The sequence below is a fragment of the Rhizopus delemar genome, genomic scaffold (assembly GCF_000149305.1).
Source record: "Rhizopus delemar RA 99-880 supercont3.2 genomic scaffold, whole genome shotgun sequence".
Classification (NCBI taxonomy): domain Eukaryota; kingdom Fungi; phylum Mucoromycota; class Mucoromycetes; order Mucorales; family Rhizopodaceae; genus Rhizopus; species Rhizopus delemar.
In genome coordinates, this window is record NW_027137828.1 from 1,975,910 (window position 1) to 2,002,828 (window position 26,919).

The 26,919-nt window shown below is 36.6% G+C and overlaps 9 protein-coding genes across 9 annotated transcripts; 4 read left to right on the forward strand and 5 right to left on the reverse strand.

Annotated features, from left to right (window-relative positions):
• Window positions 1-1,367: 1,367 nt before the first annotated feature.
• RO3G_02986 (uncharacterized protein) lies at window positions 1,368-1,902 on the forward strand (the record flags this gene model as incomplete). Its single annotated transcript, XM_067657577.1, has 2 exons — window positions 1,368-1,517; window positions 1,636-1,902. The coding sequence occupies 2 exons, from the start codon at window positions 1,368-1,370 to the stop codon at window positions 1,900-1,902; spliced, it is 417 nt and encodes a 138-aa protein (XP_067513678.1).
• An 873-nt stretch (window positions 1,903-2,775) lies between these two features.
• Window positions 2,776-3,355, forward strand: RO3G_02987 (uncharacterized protein; the record flags this gene model as incomplete). Its single annotated transcript, XM_067657578.1, has 3 exons — window positions 2,776-2,874; window positions 2,922-3,128; window positions 3,206-3,355. The coding sequence occupies 3 exons, from the start codon at window positions 2,776-2,778 to the stop codon at window positions 3,353-3,355; spliced, it is 456 nt and encodes a 151-aa protein (XP_067513679.1).
• A 404-nt stretch (window positions 3,356-3,759) lies between these two features.
• Window positions 3,760-5,696, reverse strand: RO3G_02988 (uncharacterized protein; the record flags this gene model as incomplete). Its single annotated transcript, XM_067657579.1, has 11 exons — window positions 3,760-3,810; window positions 3,862-4,029; window positions 4,075-4,595; window positions 4,649-4,746; window positions 4,799-4,854; window positions 4,910-4,967; window positions 5,027-5,122; window positions 5,173-5,246; window positions 5,300-5,550; window positions 5,615-5,648; window positions 5,694-5,696. 11 exons carry the CDS (start codon window positions 5,694-5,696, stop codon window positions 3,760-3,762), a joined length of 1,410 nt encoding a protein of 469 aa, XP_067513680.1.
• A 312-nt stretch (window positions 5,697-6,008) lies between these two features.
• On the reverse strand, window positions 6,009-6,915 carry RO3G_02989 (uncharacterized protein; the record flags this gene model as incomplete). Its single annotated transcript, XM_067657580.1, has 3 exons — window positions 6,009-6,489; window positions 6,573-6,618; window positions 6,675-6,915. 3 exons carry the CDS (start codon window positions 6,913-6,915, stop codon window positions 6,009-6,011), a joined length of 768 nt encoding a protein of 255 aa, XP_067513681.1.
• A 3,575-nt stretch (window positions 6,916-10,490) lies between these two features.
• Window positions 10,491-18,021, reverse strand: RO3G_02990 (uncharacterized protein; the record flags this gene model as incomplete). The annotated part of the gene is made up of 9 exons (XM_067657581.1): window positions 10,491-10,604; window positions 10,664-11,549; window positions 11,608-12,804; window positions 12,863-13,005; window positions 13,069-16,431; window positions 16,487-16,753; window positions 16,805-17,088; window positions 17,147-17,794; window positions 17,844-18,021. The coding sequence occupies 9 exons, from the start codon at window positions 18,019-18,021 to the stop codon at window positions 10,491-10,493; spliced, it is 7,080 nt and encodes a 2,359-aa protein (XP_067513682.1).
• Window positions 18,022-19,094: 1,073 nt separating this feature from the next.
• On the reverse strand, window positions 19,095-21,381 carry RO3G_02991 (uncharacterized protein; the record flags this gene model as incomplete). The annotated part of the gene is made up of 7 exons (XM_067657582.1): window positions 19,095-19,212; window positions 19,259-19,819; window positions 19,875-20,255; window positions 20,304-20,846; window positions 20,895-21,034; window positions 21,084-21,203; window positions 21,262-21,381. 7 exons carry the CDS (start codon window positions 21,379-21,381, stop codon window positions 19,095-19,097), a joined length of 1,983 nt encoding a protein of 660 aa, XP_067513683.1.
• Window positions 21,382-21,781: 400 nt separating this feature from the next.
• RO3G_02992 (uncharacterized protein) lies at window positions 21,782-22,279 on the forward strand (the record flags this gene model as incomplete). The annotated part of the gene is made up of 1 exon (XM_067657583.1): window positions 21,782-22,279. The coding sequence occupies one exon, from the start codon at window positions 21,782-21,784 to the stop codon at window positions 22,277-22,279; it is 498 nt and encodes a 165-aa protein (XP_067513684.1).
• A 658-nt stretch (window positions 22,280-22,937) lies between these two features.
• On the forward strand, window positions 22,938-23,639 carry RO3G_02993 (uncharacterized protein; the record flags this gene model as incomplete). The annotated part of the gene is made up of 3 exons (XM_067657584.1): window positions 22,938-22,967; window positions 23,017-23,189; window positions 23,240-23,639. 3 exons carry the CDS (start codon window positions 22,938-22,940, stop codon window positions 23,637-23,639), a joined length of 603 nt encoding a protein of 200 aa, XP_067513685.1.
• Window positions 23,640-25,556: 1,917 nt separating this feature from the next.
• On the reverse strand, window positions 25,557-26,254 carry RO3G_02994 (uncharacterized protein; the record flags this gene model as incomplete). The annotated part of the gene is made up of 3 exons (XM_067657585.1): window positions 25,557-25,898; window positions 25,953-26,112; window positions 26,163-26,254. The coding sequence occupies 3 exons, from the start codon at window positions 26,252-26,254 to the stop codon at window positions 25,557-25,559; spliced, it is 594 nt and encodes a 197-aa protein (XP_067513686.1).
• Between the last annotated feature and the right edge of the window lie 665 nt (window positions 26,255-26,919).

The following is a 26,919-nucleotide window of genomic DNA, read 5'->3' on the forward strand; positions in this document are numbered from 1 at the left end:
TAACACACGGGATCTCTTGTATCCAAGTGTCACTGCTACCCAAAAAGGCTGTTCAAGTCCTTGTATTGACCTTTATGAAGATGGGATGAAATTATGAATTGCTCTCAGTATGCAATGGCAGTTTTACGAATTGTCTCAGGCTCTTTATATAATCAATGCTCCTCATCCTACATTGCATCATAATTGTATTGTTGAAATCGGAGCTAGTTTATTAGTTTCCTAAAGCAAGAAAATGTAGCGTTACAAAGAATAGATGTGTTCCCATTTATAATAATTCTAAATGAGTAAGCGTGATTTTTAGGTATCAGTCTATAATTGATATACCAGTGAACTGTTTCCTTGGATTCAGCTTTTTTATTTTATGTTTGCATTACCTTATTTCAAAATTAACTGTTTAATAAACTGATAATCAAAAGAAGAGAAAGAATCAGTGAATCCTGGATTAAGATATTTGTCCCTTAGTTTATTCTGTGAAATGTAAACTAAAGACAGAAGAAAAAAAAATATGTCAATTAGATCAAAATAAAAAAGATTTTTTGAAGAATCAATGCTTCCTCTCTTTCGTATTCTGTTATAAAGCTACTTTGAATACAAAATGTTATTATGCCCATGTTTCCTATTCAGTCGTGATTTATAAACAAGTTGACTACTTTTGAAGGTGTGATGTAAATTAGAGTGTTCTCATTGCTTCAATAGCATTCGAGCTATTTAGTAATTGTCGCATGAATATCTGCATTTGAACTTTTTTTTTTTTTTCTTTATTACAAAAAGAGAGGAGTGGGCTGAATGGGAATTGCATATTTGTTACAAAAAAGCCATGCAAAAGCAGTAATAATCTCCGAGTTGCTTGTCAAAGTCTGTAAACATTGGACTATACAATTACTAACAACATACAAACCTCAAGAACTATACAATCCCCAATAATTACACAATCCTCAACAATCACGCAGTCCCCACTCTGCATAATTTTATACAACAAAAGCAAGGAGCGATACAATAAATAAGCTTTGTGCCTAGGAATATAAAGATGAAAATGACACCATAGACAGATCGCTGAATTTTTTGCATGAATTAGTAATGAGATGACCTTATTTCTTTAGCTCAGTGCAAATTACAATACGTCCATGCTGTCTATAAAGAGATAAAGAATAAGGTCACAAGCAACATATCAGGTTAATAAGGGGTCATTCATAATCTAAAAGCGAATCATGATTGTAATTGAGCATGAAAAAGAAAACATCAATCTTCTATTCCCTTCATTCCTTCAGGCCACTGGTAGAAGGATGATGAAAAAGAGAGACAGAGAATGTAAATATAAAGCGCACAGCCTTTTCCTTTCATTTCACATCTCACTTTTTTTAATAAACATGACAGAAGCACTCGTCATCAATGAACAATCGACCCATTCAGCTGTTCCCATTCGTAAAAAAAGATTTGTATGTCGCTATCCCAGCTGCATCATGCAATTTGATCGTGCGGAACACTTGACACGACATGAAAGGAAGCACACTGGAGAAGTAAGCAAAAAGAGGAAGGGTAGCACGTTGCTAACAGCAATGTGTCATTTAGAAGCCATTCGAGTGTAGAGAGCCAACATGCCACAAGAGGTTCAGCCGCTATGACAACATGATTCAGCATACCAAAACTCATGCAAATAACAAAAAGAACAAGACGAGAGGGCGTAAAAGAAAACAAAAGAAGACAACGCATGAATCACCGCCTACAAGCGAAAATGATCCAACCACGCCTCCTGTCATGGATGGCTTCCGATCAAGAAGGGAACTCTCCATCCAGGCGTTATGTCATCCTTCTAATGAAGAAATCATGACCTCTGCTCGTTCCATCTCTCACAACGAACTCCAAGCGATCAGTGTCTTGGTCCTCATGTCTCGTGAGGCGTAAACTTAAGTTGCTCTCACTCTCTCACTCTCTCCCCCCCCCCTCTCTTGATCACAACTTCATTTTTTGTGTTTTAAACATGCTTTGATCAAGTTTATTCTTGCCTACATCAATAAATTGGTGTGTTTTTTTCTTTTTTTTTCTTTTTTTTTTTTTTTTTTTTTTTTTTTTTTTTTTGCTATCTTTTTTTAAAAAAATGCAAAATGCCTCACTTTATCACAAAGTGTTATGGTGAAACAGATGAATCACTTTTGTTAAACCTTTTCTGGTTAGAAATAAAATGAATTAATTCACAAACAATTAATGTAAAACTAATTTTATTGACTCGTATTTTCCATCCTTGATTTTCAATCTGGTCTGCGCAGTAAAAGCAACAAGCATGATGCGCTTTATTGGAATTTTTTTTTCTATGCAGTCTCTACTAAGATGACATGAAACGATAATTATTCTTTTTATGCTTGTATCAATTCTTATTGGTAGTGGCAAGAAAAGAGTCAATTTGGCTGGACTGAATCCTATCTAAACAGAACTTTGTCTCTTTTTACTTTTTGGTGCAAGAAAGAAAAAAGGATGGGTAAAGAAATTATAGTTTTTCTTTGTCAGTGCTACAGAATGAAATGGCAAATTAGGGGAATTTATTTATTTGGAAAAAACTGGAGTCATTAAAAAAAATGGGCGAATGAATTCTTTCTGTTCGGTAACTTTCCAAATAAATAAAACCAACTTTAGACTTTATTTTTTTTCCCCCCCACTTTAAAATCTTATCAAAAATATCTAAAAACGGTAAACATTTTTCTTATTTTTCTTATCTTAAAATATTTCTAATTTTTCACTTTTTCTTTTTTTTTTTTTTTTTTTTTCTTTTTTTCATCCTTGATGTTACGCCACTGTATCCAACCTATCTCTCGTCGTTCATTTCACGATTGTCCTATTAATGCTATTCAACCCTTACGGCTTTTACTTATCGGTAGTCCTGTAAGTTTAATTTTTTTTATTCTTTCTCTTTACCAACTATCATAAAGGGTGCTGGAAAGGGTACACAATCATCAAGACTTCAAAAGAACTTTGGCGTATCTCATTTATCAAGTGGTGATTTACTTAGAAAGAATATTAATGAAGGGACTTGGGTTGGTCAACAAGCAAAACAATTTGTGGCTGATGGAAAGTTAGTACCAGATGAATTGTTGATATCTCTTGTTCATCAAGAATTATTGAATGTTGGTAATACGGTATGTTTTGATTTTTTTTTTTTTTTTTTTTTTTTTTTTTTTTTTTTTTTGCTTTCATTCATTCATCGTGTTTATAGAATTGGCTTTTGGATGGGTTCCCAAGAACATTAAATCAAGCGAGAGAATTGGATGCCTCATTGAAAAAGTTGATGCAACCATTGAATTTAGTGATTAATTTACAAGTCCCAGAAGATGTTATATTACAAAGAATTATGGGTAAAGAGTAAAGCTAAAGGCTTATTTTGATTACTCACTTTATTAGATCGTTGGGTTCATATTCCATCTGGTAGAGTATATAACCTGTCTTATAATCCTCCACGTAAAAGAGGATTGGATGACATAACATCTGAACCTCTCTCGAAAAGACCAGATGATACACCTGAAGTATTTAAAGTACGTCTTGATCAACACCACAAGATGGCTAGACCTTTATTAGAACATTATCAAGATATCGTAGTGAATGTCAAGGGAAATACAAGTGATGAGATATACCCTCAAATTGAAAAGGAAATTGTAAATAGATTGGGTATGTTACCTCATCGCATGGAAATATTTAAAAATGAAGAACAGAGTTCAGTGGCGAGTGTTTAATAAAACTTGTATATAAAATATTCGAATCATTTCATCTTTATTAATCCACAATGAACTTTTGTTCCAACTCTGCGAATTCTTCATAAAATACCTATTTTAAACAGTGTCAAATCTTATTCAATTCTATCCCTTAAAAACTTACTCTCAAGAGGTCAATTCCATGTTTCACATCATCCGTACCACCTGTTTCACGAATAGAATGCATACTCAACTGTGGATTACCAACATCTACTGTACGAAGACCAAGTTTAGCACTCAACATGGGTCCAATAGTAGATCCACAAGGGGAATCATTACGCACGACAAATTCCTAAAGGACATCATGAGAACAAGTACAGATGGTGTATAAACTTACTTGGATAGGAATCTTGTGCTTCTTGGCTAATTCCTTTAATACCAAACTTGTCACAGCCGTCGTAGCATAACGTTGGTTGGCATTCACCTTGATCACCGTACCCTTATGCATCTGAGGACGATGATTTTCTTCGTGCTTTTCAGCATAGTTGGGATGAATGGCATGAGCCATATCAGCACTGATCAAGATACTCTTGTGAACAGCTTCCTCAAAAGCTGTGCTCGACACATTCTCACAATCAATCACTTCCGTATTGGCCAAACGTTGCAAGGTCACAGGCAATAAGTTGGAATCAGCACCATGTGCTGTTTGAGAGCCAATCTCTTCATTATCAAACAGGGCTGCCATACGAATGTTCTTGTCACTTTCAATCGCTTCAGAGGCGATCAGTGCCTTGATGGAACAAAAGGACATTTCGAGATTATCCAATCGTGGAGAAAAGATGAATTCGTTGCAGGCGCCTCCAACAGTGGATTTTTGTGTATCGTAAACTGCTAATTCAAAATCACGAATTTGAGAGGCTAATGAAACAGGCAGATTAGAAATAGGTATCTCAATCCGCTCACACACTTACCTTCCACCTTCATTTCGTCAGCCAGGATGCGAATCAACAAAGGATGGTGGCTTTCATCTGCTTCTACACCTTCATCAGCAGTAATACCTGTCAATTGACTATTCAAATGCGTTTAGTGATAAAAAGAAACACATACATTATGATATTTACGCTTTCGTGGCTGTAGCAAGGATAGGAGCTAATTGCACTTCCTTATTAAAAGTAAACTACAAGCAATGATCAGTTTCTTTGATTTATCCACTCATTTTTTATTTCATTTACACCATCATTGGCTGTACGATCCAAATGAATAGCAAGTGTAGGAATACGCAAGATAGGTCTACCAAAAATGAGTCCTTTTTTTTCTTTTTTCATTGAGCAAAAAAAGCATCATCCTACCTATCTACTTTAACCAAAGTATGTTTAAAGGTACCATCAGCTTGTTCAACAAGCACACGACCTGCTACACTTAAATCTCTATCAAACCAAGAGTGCCTGCGATAAATATAAGTCTACATCCATGCATGTATCTCAACCATACTTACCAAATACCACCACCATAAAGTTGAACACCTACTTCTAAATAACCAGATTTTTCTTTTTTGGAAATGGGTTTTAACTATGGACGATACAATAAGCACACCCTTTTTTTTTTTCCTTTTTTTTTATTACTTTTAAGCAGGGAGAATCGGTGTGTGCGCCAACAATAGAAAAGCCATTGCCAGGTTTGTATTGACCACCGACAACAAAGGCAACAATGGCTGATCCATTACGCGTAAAGAAATATTTTCCTTTACGCTCAATCTTCCAACTCTCACGTTCTTTAATTTCTTTGAAGCCTGCAGCAATCAATAATTGAGAGGCTTCATGAGTAGCGTGAAAAGGTGAAGGTGAATTGTTGACAAATTCAATAAATTCTTGAGCTGTAAATAAAAAAAAAGTTACAAAACGAGAAAGGTTGGTTGCTTTTGGTATTGTTTTATTTACCTTCTTTAGGAATCTCCAAGTTAAGCTTTAAAGACTATTTTAGAATAAGAGTATACTTTTAAATATATGCTTTGTTTACCATTTCAAACGTATAGAAATTAAAAAAAAAAAGAAAAAGGCTGGTCTGTGGTAATTTTTTCTATTTCCACGGTTCACAAAAAGGGAACATTTTACTAAATTTGGTAAAAAGAAGAACAAAAACTTTTTACTGCAATAAAAAGGTGGGAAAGAGTGGATGCAAGTAGAATGATCAAACGAAAGACATAAAAGAGATATTTTTTTTTATTGAAAATACAATAAACATTTGATGGAGGAGAAAAATTCCATTTTTTATGTTCATGCCACACCTGTTTAAAAGATAGAATGAGCAATATCGCTACCAACTAATAAAAAATTAAGTATAAAAAAAAAAGACATGCATTGTTCTGTGAGACTTACTTGTGGCACCGAATCCCCATGTGGCAGCATTGGCAACATTGCCTGCAAGCTGCTTGCCAAACCCAGCCACTTTGCTTTCTTCTTGGGGAGCTGCAGCGGGGGCAGAGGCTTGAGGGGCAGCTACTACGGGTGCAGAAGCTGGAGGGGCATACTGGTTGGCAGCTGGGGGAGGAGCATATTGGCTGGCAGCTGGAGGAGGAGCATATTGTGGAGGTGGAGGAGTAGAATAAGGCTGTTGAGGTGGTGGAGGAGCATATTGTTGAGGAGGAGGATACTGTGGAGGCTGCTGTTGTTGAGGAGGAGGGGGAGGATAGGTAGAGGCTGGAGTCATGGGTGAATAAGAAGGTGTTGGATAGGATTGGCCTGTGGGCATACTGTAACTATCCCTTTCAGTTTTACGACTGGGTAGAGCGGGTGAAGGACCAGAAGAAGGTGGCCTAAAGATACACAATAAGTTTTTACTTTTCATTTTTTTTTTAAAAAGACTTGCTCTATTTTTTTAACATAATTGCTAGGAAACAAGCCCGTTTTTCCATTCAATGTTCCTTTCCACCAATTATCGTTTACTAAGAATAAAATGTAAGATAGATACACACAATTCCTTTATAGCGTAATAGCTCACCATATTCCACAATCTGAATCTTGTCACCTGCTCTAAAGTTTAAGTCTGCAGATGGATTGCTTCCAGTAAAGTCGTATAAAGCTTCAGCATATCCCAATTGACTTGTCGTCGTTGTCGTTGTCGGAAGTAACCTTAATATTTCATCATAAGCTTTAGGTTGAATATAATTAAATTTCTTTAGCAAGTCCAATTCACTGCGAACTGAGCTTAATAAATGTTGAGCAAGTGCTGCTTCTGCCATAGCTGTGAAAAATATGAAAAAAAGAAAAGAAAAAAAGGAAAAGAGACAATTGAAAAAGAGCGTATAAACGGTCCCGGGAAGAAGTAATTGCAGAAAATTGAGTATCAGAGCAAACCTGATTGGCTAATTTCTTTTTCAGGGCGTTACTATTTATACAATCGTTCCACTCTCAATTTGAGAATTTGTAAATATTTTAGTTGGATTTGAAAAAATATTTTGGTGCTTTTAACAAAATAAATTCCAGAATAGCAACAGGATATTACCAAAATACGAGCATAAACGGCCGTTGACTATGGCGGTAATGGGTGACAGGCACGTATCACATGGTTCTTTTGCTTACAAAACAAAAAAATCATATTTAAATCCCGACGAATTTAGTAACAAACACAACAAATTCTCTTGGTCTGAACTTAAGAGCGTTAAGTCTATAACACATGTGCATAAAGGCTATTCTAAATACAACCTCGCTACAGTCCCTAGTGTATTCGACTCTTTTTGATTCTTTCCAAAAGCATTACACCTTGGATGAAAGAGCTTGAGGAAAACAATGCTTTGATTGATGGTACAATATTCAAAACATAGCACAATTAAAAAACCTTTTAAACTCCTTCGACACTGAAGAAGCTTTTACCTATTACGGTTGACTTCCTGTCGAGCGAAAATATCTTCAACGGGCTTTTATTGAAATCACTTGAGATATTAGTAGCGACGCCTACAAACTGCTTTGTTCCTCAGGTCTTACTTTTGATGAGAACACCACTATAAAAGGCTACAAAACCTGCCTTCTAATGTATTGATAGCCTGTGTTCTAATTGAATGACTTCCCACTATCTATCTAGCCACACTTAGAGAGCAAAAGGAGCATTGTCTTTCCTATTTGATAAGTACTTGATGTTCGCTTTATTAAAAATGATGAATGCTTTGTTGGTCTAGGTTATACTACGAGTATCAATCAGCCTATTCAACAATCAAATTTTTTAGTCATTTAGTCAAATGATACATACAAAAATACTTTTGGTGACATTAGTCTCATTATTGCCTCAGCTGAATCATGGAAATCAATTTTAAACAAAAAAACTTTCCATTATAATAATCATCTTGCGAATACTTGTCTTGCTATCTCCAAATGGACAGCAGAGGAAAGCATGTACGGCACAATCTAGTTTACTTTCCTCGATATTTCTTTTCTTTATCTACTTTTTACTTTCAGTTTATTTGAGATATTTGCAGATAATAAAGCTGAGAAATAAAAAGGAAATAGTACTTGAAAACCTAATAAATGAGCCTCTTTATTAGATTTTAAGATGAGAAAGAGAGAACCCATTTAATCAACCCACTTTTTTATATAGGAAATATAATTGTTCAGGAACCAAAGTGAATTCAAGATCAATTATATTATTGGAATTGCTGGACTATAAAATTTTTTATATGGTTAACATTGGTAAGAAGTTTTAAAGGATATGTAATAATATTATGCATTCAGTACTTATTATTTCTTACATAAGATTTGAGTAATCTCATACGAACAACAAGTATTTAATAAGGTAAATACGACAGAGTGCATAAAGAAATGAGATCAGGTGAGGATACAAGTTAAAAAAGTAACATGTACTTTTGCAATGGATTACATCAACTGGAGAAAGACAATCAACCTTAAATTACAGAATACCAGGAACCAATGATTACCCAACAACCTTCTGTTGGCTGTCCGTTTCGAAAAGTTACTTATTTTAGATCAATAAAATAGCATCCTTACAACAGGAGCTTTCTGATATCCTAGCCTTAAAGGCTAGTGTTCGCTAGCAAGAAGCAGATGAGAATTCTGTCAAGTACTTGAATAAATTGTATCGCTAATATACTATCGAACGACATCTCACCACTCTATGACCTAATGACTTCAGATCCAGTAGAAGGCCGTGGTCAGATGCTTCTCATTACTCAGCAATTCTATCGGCCTTTCTATAGCATAGACCCTGTAGATGATCATCAACTAAAACTGCATCTTAATGAGATCCAAGGTTTGCTTCTGCTAACTACAACACACAATGACATCCTTCAGACTCTTATCACCATTGTAGAGATTGTTCATGAAACAGTTCGTGTAGAAAATAAACTCAGCGGCCTGGGAGAAGATGATTTTGGCTATGCCTTCTTCTACTAATTATTTCAATGCCTCCCTTTATAACATTTGGTTCTGCAGTATATAATCAAGCAATTAGCTTTTATACATTTCCTACATCATGGCAGGGATTGAAGGTAAAATTATTAGCTAAAAAAGATAATCTCATTGGCAGCATCTCTTGCTATAATATCAGATTTCCAAATGGCATGGTCATACTAAATCTCAATTACTTTGCTATTTAGGTTTCCCTTTCATTCAATTTGTATCACAACGACGATATCTAGAATATCATCTACTTTAAAATGTGAAGACTCAATGTAGAATATACTCACAGCGGCATCTATCTCTTAGAGGACGTGTGGTTATAACCAACATTTCGATATGCTCAGTTACAATAACCTATCACATCGGGTGGACTTGGTCTATTGGATGCTACCGTCCAACATTGCTGCCACCAAGTTCGATGACTAAGATATTTGTTTCAATTTGATGATCCTATTTTCTATAGTCAACTATATTTAAAAGATTTTATTCGCCGGTTTCACTCCAGGGGCACTGCATCAATACTATCTCTATTCTTTCTCTTTCTGCGTTCATCATTCTGTGCTTCTCTTGGTTCATTTATACCTATGCTCTACAATACCATAGGTGCTTTTATTCAGAACGGTCCTTCTTTTGTTTTCTGACATTCCCTTAGGTCGCTGGTTACGAAGCCGTTAGCGTTCAACATTGCAGGCATATCTTTTTTTTTTTTTTTTCACTTACGATAGCACGCATCAACGAGCTTGCTCTTTGCTAAGACCAGGCCCTCCACTTCATCCTCGGATATCCAATCGTCTAGCACGTAATATTCAATAACATATCGTCACTCTGAACAGCATGACATGAACCTTTATCTTGGATGTTTCTCTAGTTCCTGTTATTGTTCATGATCTTCCTTTTGCTTCTTGGCTTACTAGGTTTATCAACTGACGGCCTTTCCGTCCTCAGATGTATCAGCAGTCCCAATTCGATGTCTTACTATCCTGTTCATCTTCTGCCAAATGGATTCAGCTCTGGTTTCTCAAAGTTATGTCTGAGATTAGATCACTTGTTTACGGTTTCTTCGCGTAAGCTACACTGTCAAGGAACTGTGTCCTACTTTGATCCTGATGACTTGCCTGTCTGCAGATTGTATCCAAAGATGCACGTTGCTCGAAATTAGCAGGCAAACAATTAAAAATTTATTATTAAGATGCAAGTTTATTATTACTTTATGAACAAAATAATAATACTAACACAGTTGACAGTCTTTTTTAAATATGTTTTATTATTCCATATTCATATAAATTGGAGAGGGGAATAAATGATGATGTGAAAAAAAAATGCAAGACAATAGAAAAAATGTATAATACAAATGCCAAAACCTGGGCAAATTAAAGCACATTGAATTTTATTCAATGTCTTCATTATTTTACTTTTTTGATGATTTCTTTGCTTCTACCATCATGTGTGCTGATTGTGGTGCAAACTTCTTTATCGCTGCAATTAATTCAGGGAATCTTAGTGGTTTAGTCACATATTCATCCTATTAAATCACGTATCAATAAGAGGTGTACACCAATCATCAATCTCTTGTAAACTTACCATGCCTGCCTCAAGGCACTTTTCTCTATCGCCAATCATAGCATGAGCTGTTAAAGCGATAATAGGTATATGTCTATTTGAAGCAGATGCCTTTTCAATTTCTCTAATCTTCTGTGTGGCTTCAAATCCACCCATGACAGGCATCTGCACATCCATAAGAATCAAGTCAAAGTATTGTGATTCATAAGCTTCCACTGCCAATTTACCATTCGCTACCACTGAGACGTGATGGCCAAACTTTTCTAAAATTCTGACGGCTAGTTTTTGATTTACATCATTATCTTCAGCCAATAACACTTCAAGAGGTACAGTTTTGGATGCATCGCTGGGCAAAGCAACATGGCTTTCTAAGGCAGGTAGCATTACATCAGATATGTCGGCCATATTTTGAGGTGCGTTGATATAGCCAGTGATACCAAGATCGATACATAGCTTCATGTTGAGATGATGTACTTCAGGAGCAATCAAGACAATAGGTGTGTAGCGTAGTGGTACAATTTCACGAATCTTTTCAGCTAGCGACATTCTATCAATAATCACAGTATCAAAGAAGGGTGCATGTTTGCTCTTGTTGGAATTTGCATTAGCAATCGCAGTCGCTTCGTCAATGTCTAACACTCGGTAGGGCTTCAATCCTAATCTAGTGATTTTTTGCATTACACCGGTCTGGTCATTCATAGTATCTACAAATAGAATACGCCTATTCCTGAAACGACGGATCTTGTCCATCACTTCTCGTTCGTTGACATTAAAACGAAGAAGATGAACTGTAAAGAAAAATTCAGAGCCTCTTCCATATTGTGATTCAACCCATAAATCGCCACCCATGAGTCGAACAAGGTGTCTGGAAATAGACAATCCTAAACCAGTACCACCATATTCACGACTAATGAAAAAACATGTAAAGATGAGTAACATTCTTTTAATTTCAATGACCAACTTACGTAGTACTACCATCAGCTTGACAGAAAGTGTCAAAGATAACGTGAAGTTTATCTTCTTGAATACCAATACCCGTGTCACTCACACACAGCTCTAATCTAACAAAATTTTCGCCCATATTAACAGCTCTTGTACGAAGGACCACTTCACCTCGAGTAGTAAATTTGACAGCATTGCCGATCAGGTTTGTAATCACTTGCCTAAGCCTAAGAGGATCACCAATCACTTGGTCTGGAATAGATTGATCAACATGATAAATCAAATCAAGTTTCTTTTGGTTTGCCTTGACAGCCAACGTTTTCAGAACACTAAAGATGGCAGAGCGGAGTGAAAACGGGATCGTTTCAATATTCATTCGACCTGCTTCAATCTTTGAAATATCCAATATGTCATCAATAATTGTCAATAAGCTGTTGGCTAAACTAGATACAATCATCAAGTTTTCTCTCTGTTGTCGAGTAAGCTCAGTCTCTAATGTCAGAGATGTCATACCAATAATACCGTTCATAGGTGTTCTAATCTCGTGACTCATATTAGCCAAGAACTCACTCTTTGATCTGTTGGCCAATTCAGCCGCCTCCCTGGCCAGTCTGTTTTTTTGAATAGCATCACGAAGCGATCCCACCATTTGATTAATCTTTGTCTTTAAAGAATCCATTTCACCCGAGGCCTCAACCGTAATTAATTGAGAAAAGTCATTTTCCGTGGTAGCAGCAGTAGCAATCTGGGCAAACGCACGCACTTGAGTCGTGAGATTTGAAGCCATTGTATTCACATTACTTGTAATCTCGCGCCAGACACCTTCCACATCCATTACTTGCGCTTGAACACCCAGTTTACCTTCTATACCTACTTCACGCGCCACTCGTGTCACTTCTGAAGCAAATGAGCTTAGTTGATCCACCATAGTATTAATCGTATTCTTAAGCTCAGCAATTTCACCGTGTACCTCAACCTCAATTTTCTTCGAGAGATCACCTTGAGCGACAGCCTTACATACAGCAGCAATAGCACGAAGTTGATCCGTAAGATTGCTTGCCATCAGGTTCACATTATCTGTCAAGTCTTTCCAAGTACCGTCTACACCCACAATCGTAGCTTGACCTCCTAGTTTGCCTTCTGTACCTACTTCACGAGCCACACGCGTTACTTCTGCTGCAAACACACGTAATTGATCCACCATGTCATTTACAGTTTCCCTAAACAAAATTGTATTAGATTTTATATACTCTTAATAAACAACAGTAACACATTTACTTCAACTCGCGAATTTCACCTCTAGTCTCTACTTCAATCTTCTTTGACAAGTCTCCAAGGGCAACAGCCTTGGTCACTTCAGCAATCGAACGCACTTGCGTCGTTAAGTTAGCAGCCATGATGTTTACATTGTCCGTAAGGTCCTTCCAAGTACCAGCAACACCTCGGACGTTGGCCTGACCTCCTAACTTGCCTTCTGTACCTACTTCACGAGCCACACGCGTAACTTCCGATGAGAACTCTCTTAGCTGATCCACCATAGAGTTCACTGTAATCTTGAGCTCCAGAATCTCACCACGTACTTCTACATGAATCTTTTTCGATAGGTCACCATTAGCAACCGCCTTTGTCACTTCAGCAATCGAACGCACTTGAGAGGTAAGATTAGCAGCCATATTGTTTACATTGTCAGTCAAGTCGAGCCATGTACCGGCAACTCCTTGCACAACGGCCTGCCCACCAAGTTTTCCTTCTGTGCCTACTTCTTTTGATACACGAGTGACTTCAGAGGCAAAGATACGTAGTTGGTCTACCATGTTGTTCACAATATTCTTTAGATCCAAAATTTCTCCACCACTTTCTACCTCGATCTTTTTGGAAAGATCACCAAGAGCCACTGCTTTGGTTACTTCCGCAATAGATCTGACTTGGTTAGTCAAATTGGCAGCCATGATGTTTACATTATCAGTCAAGTCGAGCCATGTACCAGCAACACCTTCTACCATCGCTTGCCCACCAAGTTTGCCTTCTGTACCAACCTCTTTTGACACACGAGTAACCTCGGAGGCAAAGATACGTAGTTGATCCACCATACCGTTTACAATTGTTTTCAATTCGAGGATTTCGCCACCACTTTCTACCTCGATCTTCTTTGATAAGTCACCAAGGGCTACTGCTTTCGTGACTTCGGCAATCGAACGCACTTGGTTCGTAAGATTGGCAGCCATGATGTTTACATTATCAGTCAAGTCGAGCCATGTACCAGCAACACCTTCTACCATCGCTTGTCCTCCAAGTTTACCTTCTGTGCCTACTTCCTTGGCAACACGCGTTACTTCGGATGCAAACACACGAAGCTGGTCCACCATGTCATTCACCGTGTCTTTTAGATCCAGGATCTCTCCGCTTGTCTCAACCTCGATCTTCTTCGACAAGTCGCCCTTTGCTACAGCCTTTGTTACTTGTGCAATAGAACGCACTTGCGTCGTTAAGTTGGCAGCCATGGTATTTACATTGTCCGTAAGGTCCATCCAAGTACCAGCAACACCTCGGACGTTGGCCTGACCTCCTAACTTGCCTTCTGTACCTACTTCACGAGCCACACGCGTAACTTCCGATGAGAACTTTCTTAGCTGATCCACCATGTCATTCACCGTGTCTTTTAGATCCAGGATCTCTCCGCTTGTCTCAACCTCGATCTTCTTCGACAAGTCGCCCTTTGCTACAGCCTTTGTTACTTGTGCAATAGAACGCACTTGCGATGTTAAGTTGGCAGCCATGGTATTTACATTGTCCGTAAGGTCCATCCAAGTACCAGCAACACCTCGGACGTTGGCCTGACCTCCTAACTTGCCTTCTGTACCTACTTCACGAGCCACACGCGTAACTTCCGATGAGAACTCTCTTAGCTGATCCACCATAGAGTTCACTGTAATCTTGAGCTCCAGAATCTCACCACCGACTTCTACATGAATCTTTTTCGATAGGTCACCATTAGCAACCGCCTTTGTCACTTCAGCAATCGAACGCACTTGAGAGGTAAGATTAGCAGCCATATTGTTTACATTGTCAGTCAAGTCGAGCCATGTACCAGCAACACCTTCTACCATCGCTTGTCCTCCAAGTTTGCCTTCTGTGCCTACTTCTTTTGACACACGAGTAACTTCGGAGGCAAAGATACGTAGTTGGTCTACCATACCATTGACTATCGTCTTTAGCTCTAATATCTCCCCACCACTTTCTACCTCGATCTTTTTGGAAAGATCACCAAGAGCCACTGCTTTGGTTACTTCCGCAATAGATCTGACTTGGTTAGTCAAATTGGCAGCCATGATGTTTACATTATCAGTCAAGTCGAGCCATGTACCAGCAACACCTTCTACCATCGCTTGTCCTCCAAGTTTACCTTCTGTGCCTACTTCCTTGGCAACACGCGTTACTTCGGATGCAAACACACGAAGCTGGTCCACCATGTCATTCACCGTGTCTTTTAGATCCAGGATCTCTCCGCTTGTCTCAACCTCGATCTTCTTCGACAAGTCGCCCTTTGCTACAGCCTTTGTTACTTGTGCAATAGAACGCACTTGCGTCGTTAAGTTGGCAGCCATGGTATTTACATTGTCCGTAAGGTCCATCCAAGTACCAGCAACACCTCGGACGTTGGCCTGACCTCCTAACTTGCCTTCTGTACCTACTTCCTTGGCAACACGAGTGACTTCGGAAGCGAAAATACGTAGTTGATCCACCATAGAATTGACAATGTTTTTCAAATCAAGGATTTCGCCACCGCTTTCAACTTCAATTTTCTTAGACAGATCCCCGAGAGCAACAGCTTTAGTCACTTCAGCGATTGAACGCACTTGATTAGTCAAATTAGTAGCCATATGGTTTACATTGTCTGTTAGATCCATCCAGGTTCCATCCACATTAGGTACGAGAGCCTGGCCACCGAGCTTACCGTCCGTTCCTACTTCTTTAGCTACTCGAGTGACTTCGGCCGCAAAGACATTGAGCTGATCGACCATGTTATTGACAGTATTTTTTAGATCCAATATTTCTCCCTGAGTCTCGACATAGATCTTTTTTGACAAGTCGCCTCTTGCAACAGCCTTAGTGACTTCTGCAATAGACCGCACCTGAGTTGTCAAATTGGCAGCCATAGTATTCACGTTATCCGTCAGATCCTTCCAAGTACCACTGACGGTGGGCACAATTGCCTCACCACCCAACTTGCCCTCTGTTCCGACTTCACGAGCGACCCTGGTCACCTCAGAGGCAAAGACTCTCAATTGATCCACCATGTTATTGACCGTGTCCTTCAAATCCGAAATTTCACCCGAGACAGTCACCTGAATCTTTTTGGAGAGATCACCATTTGCAACGGCTTTGGTTACAACAGCAATCGAGCGTACTTGAGTCGTCAAGTTGGTTGCCATTGTATTCACATTATCCGTTAGATCTTTCCATGTCCCGTCAACGTTCGGCACCCTGGCCTGACCTCCAAGTTTTCCTTCCGTGCCAACTTCACGGGCAACTCGAGTGACCTCAGAAGCAAAGACCCTGAGCTGGTCGACCATCATATTGACCGTATTTTTTAGATCCAAGATTTCTCCACGAGTTTCGACTTCAATCTTCTTTGAGAGATCACCCATAGCGACGGCCTTGGTCACTTCAGCAATTGAACGTACTTGAGTTGTTAGATTGGCAGCCATAGTATTCACATTGTCCGTCAAATCTTTCCAAGTACCACCTACATCTTTGACTACCGCTTGACCTCCCAATTTGCCTTCAACACCGACTTCAAGTGACACACGTCTGACTTCTGCAGAAAATAGAATCAATTGGTCCACCTTGAATGGGGTTAGTCTTCAGTTGACTTTAAAACCTTAAACTGACTATCCTTACCATTTTATTCATTGTATTTTTTAATTCAAGTACTTCCCCTTGTGCATTGGCTTTGACTTTTTTGGATAAATCACCTTGTGCTACCGCCTTTGCGACAACAGCAATATCTCTTACTTGGTTTGTGATTTTAGATGCCATCATGTTCACATTATCTGTCAAGTCTTTCCAAGTACCACCCACATCCTTGACAATAGCTTGGCCACCTAAAATACCTTCAGTACCTACTTCCAATGACACTCGTGTGACTTCTGTAGCAAATATAGATAACTAATAAACAAATAAGTATAAACAATGTACTCTAAAGAATCATCTTCTTACTTGATCCACCATCGTATTAATCGTATTTTTCAAATCCAACATTTCACCTCTCACTTCAACTGTAACCTTTTTAGTTAAATCACCCCGAGCTACTGATTTTGAAACTTGGGCAATATCTCTCACTTGATTCGTAAGATTAGCAGCCATTGTGTTCACGTTATCTGTCAATTCTTTCCAAATTCCGTCTGCGCCTTGAACTTTGGCTTGAGCACCTAGTTTTCCTTCAGTACCTACTTCATGAGCGACTCTGGATACTTCAGAAGCAAATATGTTTAATTGATTGACTAGGGTTATGAAAATGGGTTAATTATAAATATTTCCTTATGATCACTCTATAATTACCCATTGTATTAAATGTATTTTTGAGTAATAACGTTTCACCTTTAACAGGCACTGTCATAGCTTTACTAAGGTCGCCCTTTGCAATTGCTGTTGATACATCAGCAATATCCCTTACTTGTTCCAAATGATTTCTTGTCATCTTGTTCAAATTAACTACAAAATCCAACCATAAACCTTTCATTTCCTTTCCGCAACGAGCCTGAACACCCAATTTTCCCTTGACGGCTGTTTCATGAGCGACATAATTTACTTCATCCGCAATGATCTGTAAACGATCAAGCATGGCATTGACAGCGTTCTTGAGAGTATTGATAGGAGCATGAGATTCAAAATCGAGAGAGGTACAACGTTGATGGCGGCAGGTGATTCTGCAAGAGAGGTCACCGTTAAAGACGCAGGAGGCGACCTTGACGGCTTGAATGACACAATCAGGACAGACAATGTTATCTGAACTGGTTTCGACAGTGGCAGCAGGGAAATTTAAGATGGGAGGAGAGAGAGTGGAACCGAAATAGACAGGATAAACATTAGCAGTAGATGAGATGTTAAAAGGAGGTGCAGATACAGAACTAGTGCTTTGAGACGTTACGAGGCCAGCTGAATCAATAAAATTATTGCTATTGTTATTGGTATTATTACTTGTAGATGCTATAAATATAAGTTAATATCATAATTCATCCTATCGTTCTCTCCTTACCAAAATAACCTTCATGTATTGTTTCACGATAGGTACTTTCTAACTTTTCAAGTAAAGAAGAATCATGAACTGAAGTCAACTCATCCTCAGGTGTACCTTGATGCTCTTGACTTGCGATAGTTGATTTTGAATCCTCGTGATCATGGGAAGTAAATAATTGATGCTGTTGCTGAATCATGATACGGCACCTTAAGTTCTCTGTTTCTAATTGCAATTGACGCTGAGCTATTTTCCTTAAATTCAAATCAAGCTGTTTGAGTAACTCAGCATCTTGTTCATTTAATTGACTTAATAAAGGATTGGATTCTATTGAATTTGACAAACAATGGTCTATATTTCCTTGTTCTATATTCTGTACAAGACCATGCACATAAGACAATACGTTCATCTCTTCTTTTGTTTCGTCTCGAAGCTTTTTTGTATTGGATTGATTATGATTATTATTATTGTCTTCAACAAAAGAACGTTTCATCACCGCTCTTTAAGAAATTATATATAAAATTTGGATTTATCTTGTTTGACAAATAATAATAATATGAGTATATCTTATATACAATTTATAATAAAAAAAAAATTACAATGTAAAAAAGGGGTAAAAAAAATTAAAAAAAAATAAAAAAAATAAAAAAGAAGTAATCCCTTTTTTTTATAAACCAGAAAAAAAAAATAAAGTGACGTTTCCTAGTAAGTAAAAGGAGTTTTCTAATCTGCTGAAATTTTTTTTTTTTTTTTTCAGTGTACTTTTAGTTTACCTTCTAAATGAATAAAATTTAACGCTAAAAAAAATGATGAAAATTTAATTAAACCATAAGCTATAATTCGTTTCAGTTACTATGAAAAAATAGCACTCTTTTTACACCAAAAAAAGAGATAAAGCGGAATGTTATACATGATGCTTTCAATATCCGCCGACACTCGCTTTCTCCTCCTTTTCTTTTTACTTGAGTTCGGGCCTAATTCCGATATTTTAAAAAAAAATGCAGTTTAGACATTAAATAGTCAATAGAAGCTGTTTACAAGCTAAAAAGATGCCTGTGTTGTTTAAAATAAAAAAATTTATTGGTCAACTCATAAAATCATTTTTTTTTTCGAATTACGACAATAACAAAAAGAAAACAATTATTGAATGCATTGGTTCATGTAGTAATATAGTGTAACAAGGTCCCTTGAGGACACTGTATTAAATAGGTATTATAAAAATTAAAGTTTAAATATCACAGGGCATGTTTCATTATAGTCTGATTTAATAGTTTATTCTTGTCTTCTTTGATAAGCTTCAGCCAAAGCTCTTTGTATTTCTAATTCATCATCACTCACCGCATTCATGATCTCTGCCATTTCTTCAGCAGTCATTTCTTGATCATTTAACCTAAAAAAGTTTCAGTTTGATTTTTAAACACATCATGTTGTCTTACATTTCATTTTCCACGTGGTGGAGATCATTTTGCTCATGTTCATTGTCTTCTTCTTCCACAGAGTCATCTTGAGGAAATGTACCTGGTATTTGATCTCCTTCTTGTTGCTGTGTTTGCACCAGTTCAGTCATCATCTGTCTTAATCTTCCTAAGGCTTCAGGTGGCAATCTTCCTTGTCCTTGTCTCCATATTTGCTGCAAACCATCTACAATTTCTCTGACATCAGTAGGGAATGATCCCAAGGACGAAGATCGCATACGTTCATTAATGTCGTACATGGTTTCAGAATCGGAAGGTGGTAAAGGATCATACATCTGATAGCTTTGACTTGTGTATTTGGATGGTACAAGGGCCAAAAGACGTTGATTGTCAACCAACAAAAGAAATCGAGCAATATTCTGTGGCAGCTCTTCATTGGCTTTACATTTTAAATCCTTTGGTGAAAAGGAAATATCTTGTTGATGGTGATGTTCTAATAGCCATGAAAGTACTTCGGGTTCTTTGAATAATTCAAAAGATCGTTCAGCATAAATAGTTTGTAAAGCATTCAAAAAGACGTGACTAACATAAAAAATGTAAGCATTCTGTAATTATCACTCATACCAATTTTTGTTACCCTGAATGCTGTTCGGTTGGTTTATCCAACTTTTCTAATAACAATTGATGAGCCACAGGAAACTTATCAATCGCTTGTTGAATCAATAAATCGTCACCACTCAATTTAAATTGAGCATAAGCAGCAGAAAATGCAAAATTAGGTAAATTGGACAAATCAACAGGGTACAAATCACCCTCCGTCTTCCACTCTTGATACATCTTGACCACATATTCATACTCATGTGCTATCAATGCAAAGTGATCCAAGGTCAAGAGTGAACCCAACGGGTCATGAATTGGATCCAAAGCAAACAGCAGCTTGTTGAATTCAAATGCGGTTCGCCAGCATCCACGACGTGCTAAAAATTGAACATGTCGAAAGATGGCTAAAAAGAAGGATCTGAAATGGATATGAGCATGAAGGATTGGTATTTATCTAAAAAATTACCTGTTTTCGGATCGTTTAAAGGAAAGTCGGGCGGTACCAGTACTCATGGAAAACTGTGGGTGAAGCGCTCTTTCACAAGCATATAATGCGCGTTCGATAAAATCACCAGCAGAGACCCAATCACCACTATGTTTAGCTATCTCTGACAGCTGAAGCAAAGTATCGACATGGTAAGGATAACGTCTGATCAAAAAGACCAGTGCATCCGGGTTATGCGTACTGACTGCATTCAAAAACTCCAGCTGGTTGTCCTGGTACGCCTCTGAATGTCTAAATCCAAAATAACTCACACCATCCACTGTCTCTATCAATTCCATCGAGAGCCCGTTGCGTTTATAAGGTGGCCACTCTGGTTTTGGGCTGGTCAGCTTCGATTTCTTCAAGACACGGCCGTGTGCCCGGTTTTCGCTGTTGACGACGTGTGATCCAAATAGTCTCTTCATCTCTGCTTCAGCATCCAAAAATCGATGGTTGACTGAGAGCAGTTGACGACGTGTCTCTGTGTTTTGATCGCGGATATCATGGTTTGTCTTGCCTGAAGACCTATCGGCTGTTTAGTTTTAAGAGAAATACAGCTCAACAAATTCATACTTTTTGCTCATTTCTTGAATGACTTTGTCTAGTTCACGCATACTGATGTCCTCAGTGTCCTTTTTATTTTCTTCAGTTCTTTCTCCATTGCTTTTCTTTCCCTTCTTGTTCTTTTTATTCTTTTTCTTTTTATTTGAAGGCTATATGTGTATCAGTTTTTGTACCGCAGTATTTCTTTGTCGCTTTTACCTTTGATGCATTCGTCGGCTTTTCTTGCTTTACTTGTTTTTTTATCTCTGGTTCAGCTTGTTCTTCTTCTATTACTTCCTCTTCTTCCTCTTCTTCTTCTTCTTCCTCTCCTTCATTTAACTAGAACCACAAATAAATTGATTTCGGTTAAATCATTATTGCCTTTTTTTTTATTTACCAAGTCAAAAGGGTTAAATTTCTTAACAGGCTTTTGTTCAATTTCCTCTTCCTCTGAATCATTATCATTCACTGCAAGTAATTGATCTTTTTGAAGTCTTTTCAAAGCTCGAGACGACATGGTAATAAAAAAATGAAAGCCTGCCTTTTTTTTTCTTTTTTAAACTCACAATGCCTAAAACCCTAATTTCATTGGCCGATAGCCGTCCTTATAAATCATTGAGTTGTACATATTGAGAATGATTTCTACATTGTTATTTGTGGATACATGATTGCTTCTGAGTGAGGTCATTGAGTTTACGGGCTCGCTTCTGTGTTTGAGTTGTGATGCTACGAATGATTAAGAAAGTAAGGCTTCGAATAGATCTTGTATCAGATGATATAAAAAACCATTCCATTACGTACAAGCTCTGTATATTCCCTAAAAAGTACAGTAAATGCTCGTAATGAAGGCATATATAATAAGCAACACTTTTTTCAATGCCTCTTTTTCATCTTCTTTTTTTATATTTTATTAGAAAATGTGGTTTGGAAGTAAATCAACAGATTATTATTTAAACAATACTAGTAGTGGCTATCGCACTGAAAGACGTAATAAGAATGGAGTACGTTCATTCTTTCGCTCTAGTGACAGCAATTCTAGGCATCATTCTGTGCCTACACACTCGTACGACACAAGATACTACTCTGGCTTACCTCATAACGGTGGTAATCTATCTAAACCTTTCCATGATTTAGATTATTATCAGCAGCAAGGACATACCTTTTTACCTCATCCACCAAGACCTGGTATGCAAGACAGTAACGGTCATTACTCTGCTCATCTTATATCAGATCATTCTCGTTATGCTCATAACGCACAAGATCGCCGCCAATATGTCTATCCTCAAAGCCAGGCATATTACCATCAAAGAGAATATTATCCACAGCAACAACAACCAGTTTATTATTATTATAGTTATCCCGGATATCCAAACACGACATTAACTACTACTCGTCAAACTGTTAAAAATGCATAGTTGTAATAAAAAAAACTTTTTTTAAACAAAACTCTATATGTCACTTATTTATATATAAGAAATGAAGTGGCAGGGATGGTCATTGTATGATGATATATTTGCTGTTTTAAATAAGACTATGCTCTTTCTTTTGTATAGAGAATAGAAGAGGGAAACAATAGATGCCTTATACGATCTACCTTTTAAAGCCAAAAAAAAAAAGCATCATCTGGACCCGTTAGAAATCTCCTTCATATTTACTGTAAGCATTGTGCTTATAGTTATACTACGATTAAAAAATGTAAAAAATACAATATACTTGGATAAAAGTTATATCAAAACGAGGACAGTTAAAGTAGTGAAAAAAAATTTATTATTGATAAATGGAATATTCATGCTTTTAAAAAGCGTTAATCCTCATTCATTTGTGAATGGCAGCTTTACTTTTGCTCATGTCGATTAAATTTAGACTCAACTAAACCGTTGATGTCATGGCATAGTCAATCGTCATGGTTTCTTCTTGACATGACTTTTATCATAAAAGATGTTACACGTATACTTTAAACAGGGTTTTGTACAAACAAAACTCCGTATTTTCTTTAACATTCTGGAAAAAAAAAAATGACAGGTGTATATTGACACTTTTTTCTTTTCTTTCTCTTTTTGTAATATATATATAATGTTTGGTTGTATTGCTGCTGGTCGACTGGTAGATAGATAAATAATGTTCTTAATTTAAGTGACTTAATCAAGAATAGGTTCAAACCAATTTACAGCAAGTAGATGTCAATAAATATATATTTGAATTATCAGATGCACAAAGCATTAATCATATTGTTGTGTTTTTACTTGGAACCATACCTTTCGAACCTGGATTTGCTGCCACCGTACATTTATTGTGGCCAAACAAAGAATGGCAATTGTTGGGCGGGTAGGAATAAAAAGAAATGGATAAAGATATATTGAACTCATTCTTAACAGTCTTTCCAACGAAAAAGCAAGTGCTATATTCCGCCTTAAAGGCACAACACCATCAGGATCCAATATACAACCCTTTACAACAGCCACTTTGGGTATTTCTATTGAGCCTATTGAAGTTGTTCAACAAGAACTTGCTACACTCAATACTGGTTTGTCACTTGTGAAGCCTGGAAGCGTAAATGTAACGCAAGTGGGTCAAATGGCAGGCCGCATCTTGGAAAACTTGTATAATTATGTGGCTTCCTTTACTGTACAAAATATACCCGTCAATTCAATTCCTGTGGGACAACTTACAGAGAATGGCTATTTATCCATGAAATCATTTCAGACGTGGTATGAGAATTTATCAAGGAAATTGGCAAGTAATCCGAATTATTTAAACGAAGAGAAATCAGCTTAGAGAATAAAATATTTAAAAGGATAGATTCACTAGAAACCTTCTTTCGCTTTTCTTTTGTAATTTTGTTAGTTTGCTTGTGATGAAGAGAGAGCTGTATCTGGAATAACAGAGAGGGCACTCTTTGTTGAAGCAATATGACTTACTTGGGAAAGTTATTTGAAGTGAAACAGTGTTTGATGGTTTTTGTTATGTAATTACTGTTTTACATTAATAGAGTAATTGTTCTGCGCAGAAAGGCGGTCTTGAGGAAGAATAAAACACAGATATATAGAGATATACTTTAATTCTCGTAAATAATGATAAAACTAAAGTTTTCAAGAAGACTCGTCAATAAATAATATTATTGGTAATATATTAATGATATATTTCCATATCTTTTTATACTTAATTGTATGAATATCCACCGCTACTATTTGGCTTGTTTGTTTGTAGTGTATAATCATGAAGGGCACATACTACTCTCAAATCAGTTTTTCTTTAAATGTTGAGAAATAGTTAAATAAACTGCACACAATTTGATTCACAAGAAGAAGTATGGTGTAGATGAAATCAATCAAAGGTGACATATGTCTTTATAATTATGTAGGTTTACGTTTCCTAGCCTTTTTTTATACATCAGATTGTAATCAAATCACTTATTTTATTTTCTTCTGATCTCTCCTTACTATCCCCCTTACTTAAAAAGGTGCAGGTTTTTATTTGCAGCAAAATCTTCTAGTTCACCCCTAAGATGATCCTTGCTGTATAGCATTAACAAAAAGAGAGGTCTTGATCTGCAAGTATATAATTTGCTTCTTATTTCTTTTGTTATTGTCAACATATTATCTTGATCATTCAAGGACATTTGTAAAGAAGTGTACATGAATACAGTATATATTAGCAAATGAAACATGAGGACACCCTTATCGTTGTTAAGTGTATACATTTGAATTCTTACAATGATAGGAAAGAACACAGGTAAAATAGACGTAAAAAGAATCAAAATAACTTGACAAAACAAATTCGCTGTCCCTTTCTTTCAGTTCAAACAATGAAGCAAGTAAGTTGAATAGGAATTTTCAAAGTTTCTTTTATGAATGCATAATCAGAATAGTCTTGTAAATAATACTGTGCTCATCTTTCACTGATAGATGTAGGTTTGACAATTGAATATGCTTACCATTGATCATGATGCCATAAATTTCTAAAGGTTAAGCTTTTTATCAATGAAAAATTGAAAATTCAGCAGAGTGCTGTACCCAGTCATTCAAATCACGAGGGATATTTTTAGTTGCTTCTCGTTACCCCTGCTTTTTTTTGCAGGATTTGTTAATAAGCATTAACCAGGACAACAATCAAGACTAATTTCCTATTTACTTGCAAAAAAAAAAAAAAGTTTTATAGTTCATAAACCCAATGAAAGAGCATGAATCTTACAAGATAAGCTTGTTCACTCTTATTTCTGCTAATCCAAACTAATCAAATGAATCTTATCCATCTTCATACAAGAACAGATAGTTCGTAGAATCTATTGTAAATCTTTATTAAAAGCTATAAAACAAAAAAAGTGTTAAAATTCTTTTTTAAAAGACAAGTTTTAAAAGATAGAAGCTGAAAAATGTAATACAAAATAATATTAACCAAATCCTAGCAAATTACCAACTTCACTTCAGAGATTCCTAAAAAAAAATGAGAATAATTTTTTACCCAGTTTATCCAAAGACGGTATAAAGCGGTTTTATAAAGAAAAAGTACATTGTTATTGTCATTAGCAGCTTGTAAAGATACAATGATTCTGTAAGCTGCAGTTATCAACGTCATTGAAATGAAAACACGTTTTTAAGGTGTGACAAAAAAGAATTTAATAAAATAGTATGGACGACTGATTAATATGTACAAATAAAGTATGTATGCGTAATTTGTCTATAAAGTAAATAATTATGTATAGCTTGCTCTATTGTTGTTTTTATGCAATAATTTGGTTTCTTCAGTAGTGAAATCATTATCTGGATTTGTAATTTCGTCATAGATTATTGCCGTTGCTACTGTTTCTTCTTCAATGAGCGCCGTAACTTCTGACTTGTATGATATTAAGAGCACACCACCAATAGTGATAACAACACCCATCATGGTCAATGAAAGTTGATACCAAGTAAATCTATCCCATTGATCATAATAAACAAGACCATTGAATAAACAGGATACGTTGAATACACATGCTGAGATTGGAATCATAATCACAGTATCACATAATTGTAATCCCTTATTCAAATAATGCAGCTATGAAGCAAGATGTCAATTATGATGGTAGAATATAAACTATTATTTTTTTACTTGTAATATGGCGGTGAGAACCATCATTATCAGCAATATCCAAGTGAGTGAATATTGTAATTGGTTTTTATCAGAAACAACTGTAAGAATCACCAATTCAACTCCGCTCTTTGCAAATAACATGCTTTGACTGCTTACATTGCCTGCTAAAACACCATAACTATTGTACATAAGTTAAAAGAAAGGGAGTGTATGAATTGTATCATTTACCTTATGCCAATATATTTTTTGAAATCATCCAATCGAATCCATTTACCCACCCACTTACCCACGGTAGCTGGTGGTAATGTGGCAGACTCCATTTGATCATACAAGTGTTCACAATAATTTGTAACCAATGCAGTCGTGACAATCAAAAACTCGAGAGTGCTAAAATAAGCAATAAATCCAGGTTTTCTGTATAGTCTTATCAAATCATCAATATCATGGTCTGGTTCAGCTACAACTCCAAAAAAACCCAACAATAACGTCCCAAATACAATAAAGCATGTTCCCGCCAGCTTGCGAAAACCAAAGGCATCTCCGAGAACAAATTTGGCTGCGAGTGCATTAAAGACTAAGCTGAGGGCACTAATGGGTGCCAAGATAACAATGGGTAAATAGCCAATGGTAAAGATAGATCCGATAAAATTCGCAGCCAAATAACTGGCAAAACTAATGACCCAAAGCGGTCTCCGGAGATAATGTTTCCGGTTCTCTGGTGGATAAATTGAATCATTGAGCAAATGCGATTTCCGTTGAAATGCCATAGCAAAGGACTGAATAAAATTAGTTGATATAGAAATAAGAATACCAATCCAAAATTGTTTTGAATAAATGCTTTGCTGAATCATGATTGAAGAAATAAAATAAAAATAAAAATAAAAAAGAAAATAAAAAAGAGAAAGAAAAAGTAAACCCGATATATAAACCTTTGCTAAAAATATTCATCCTCCCTCACACATAAGATTAATGCAAAATTCTTAAA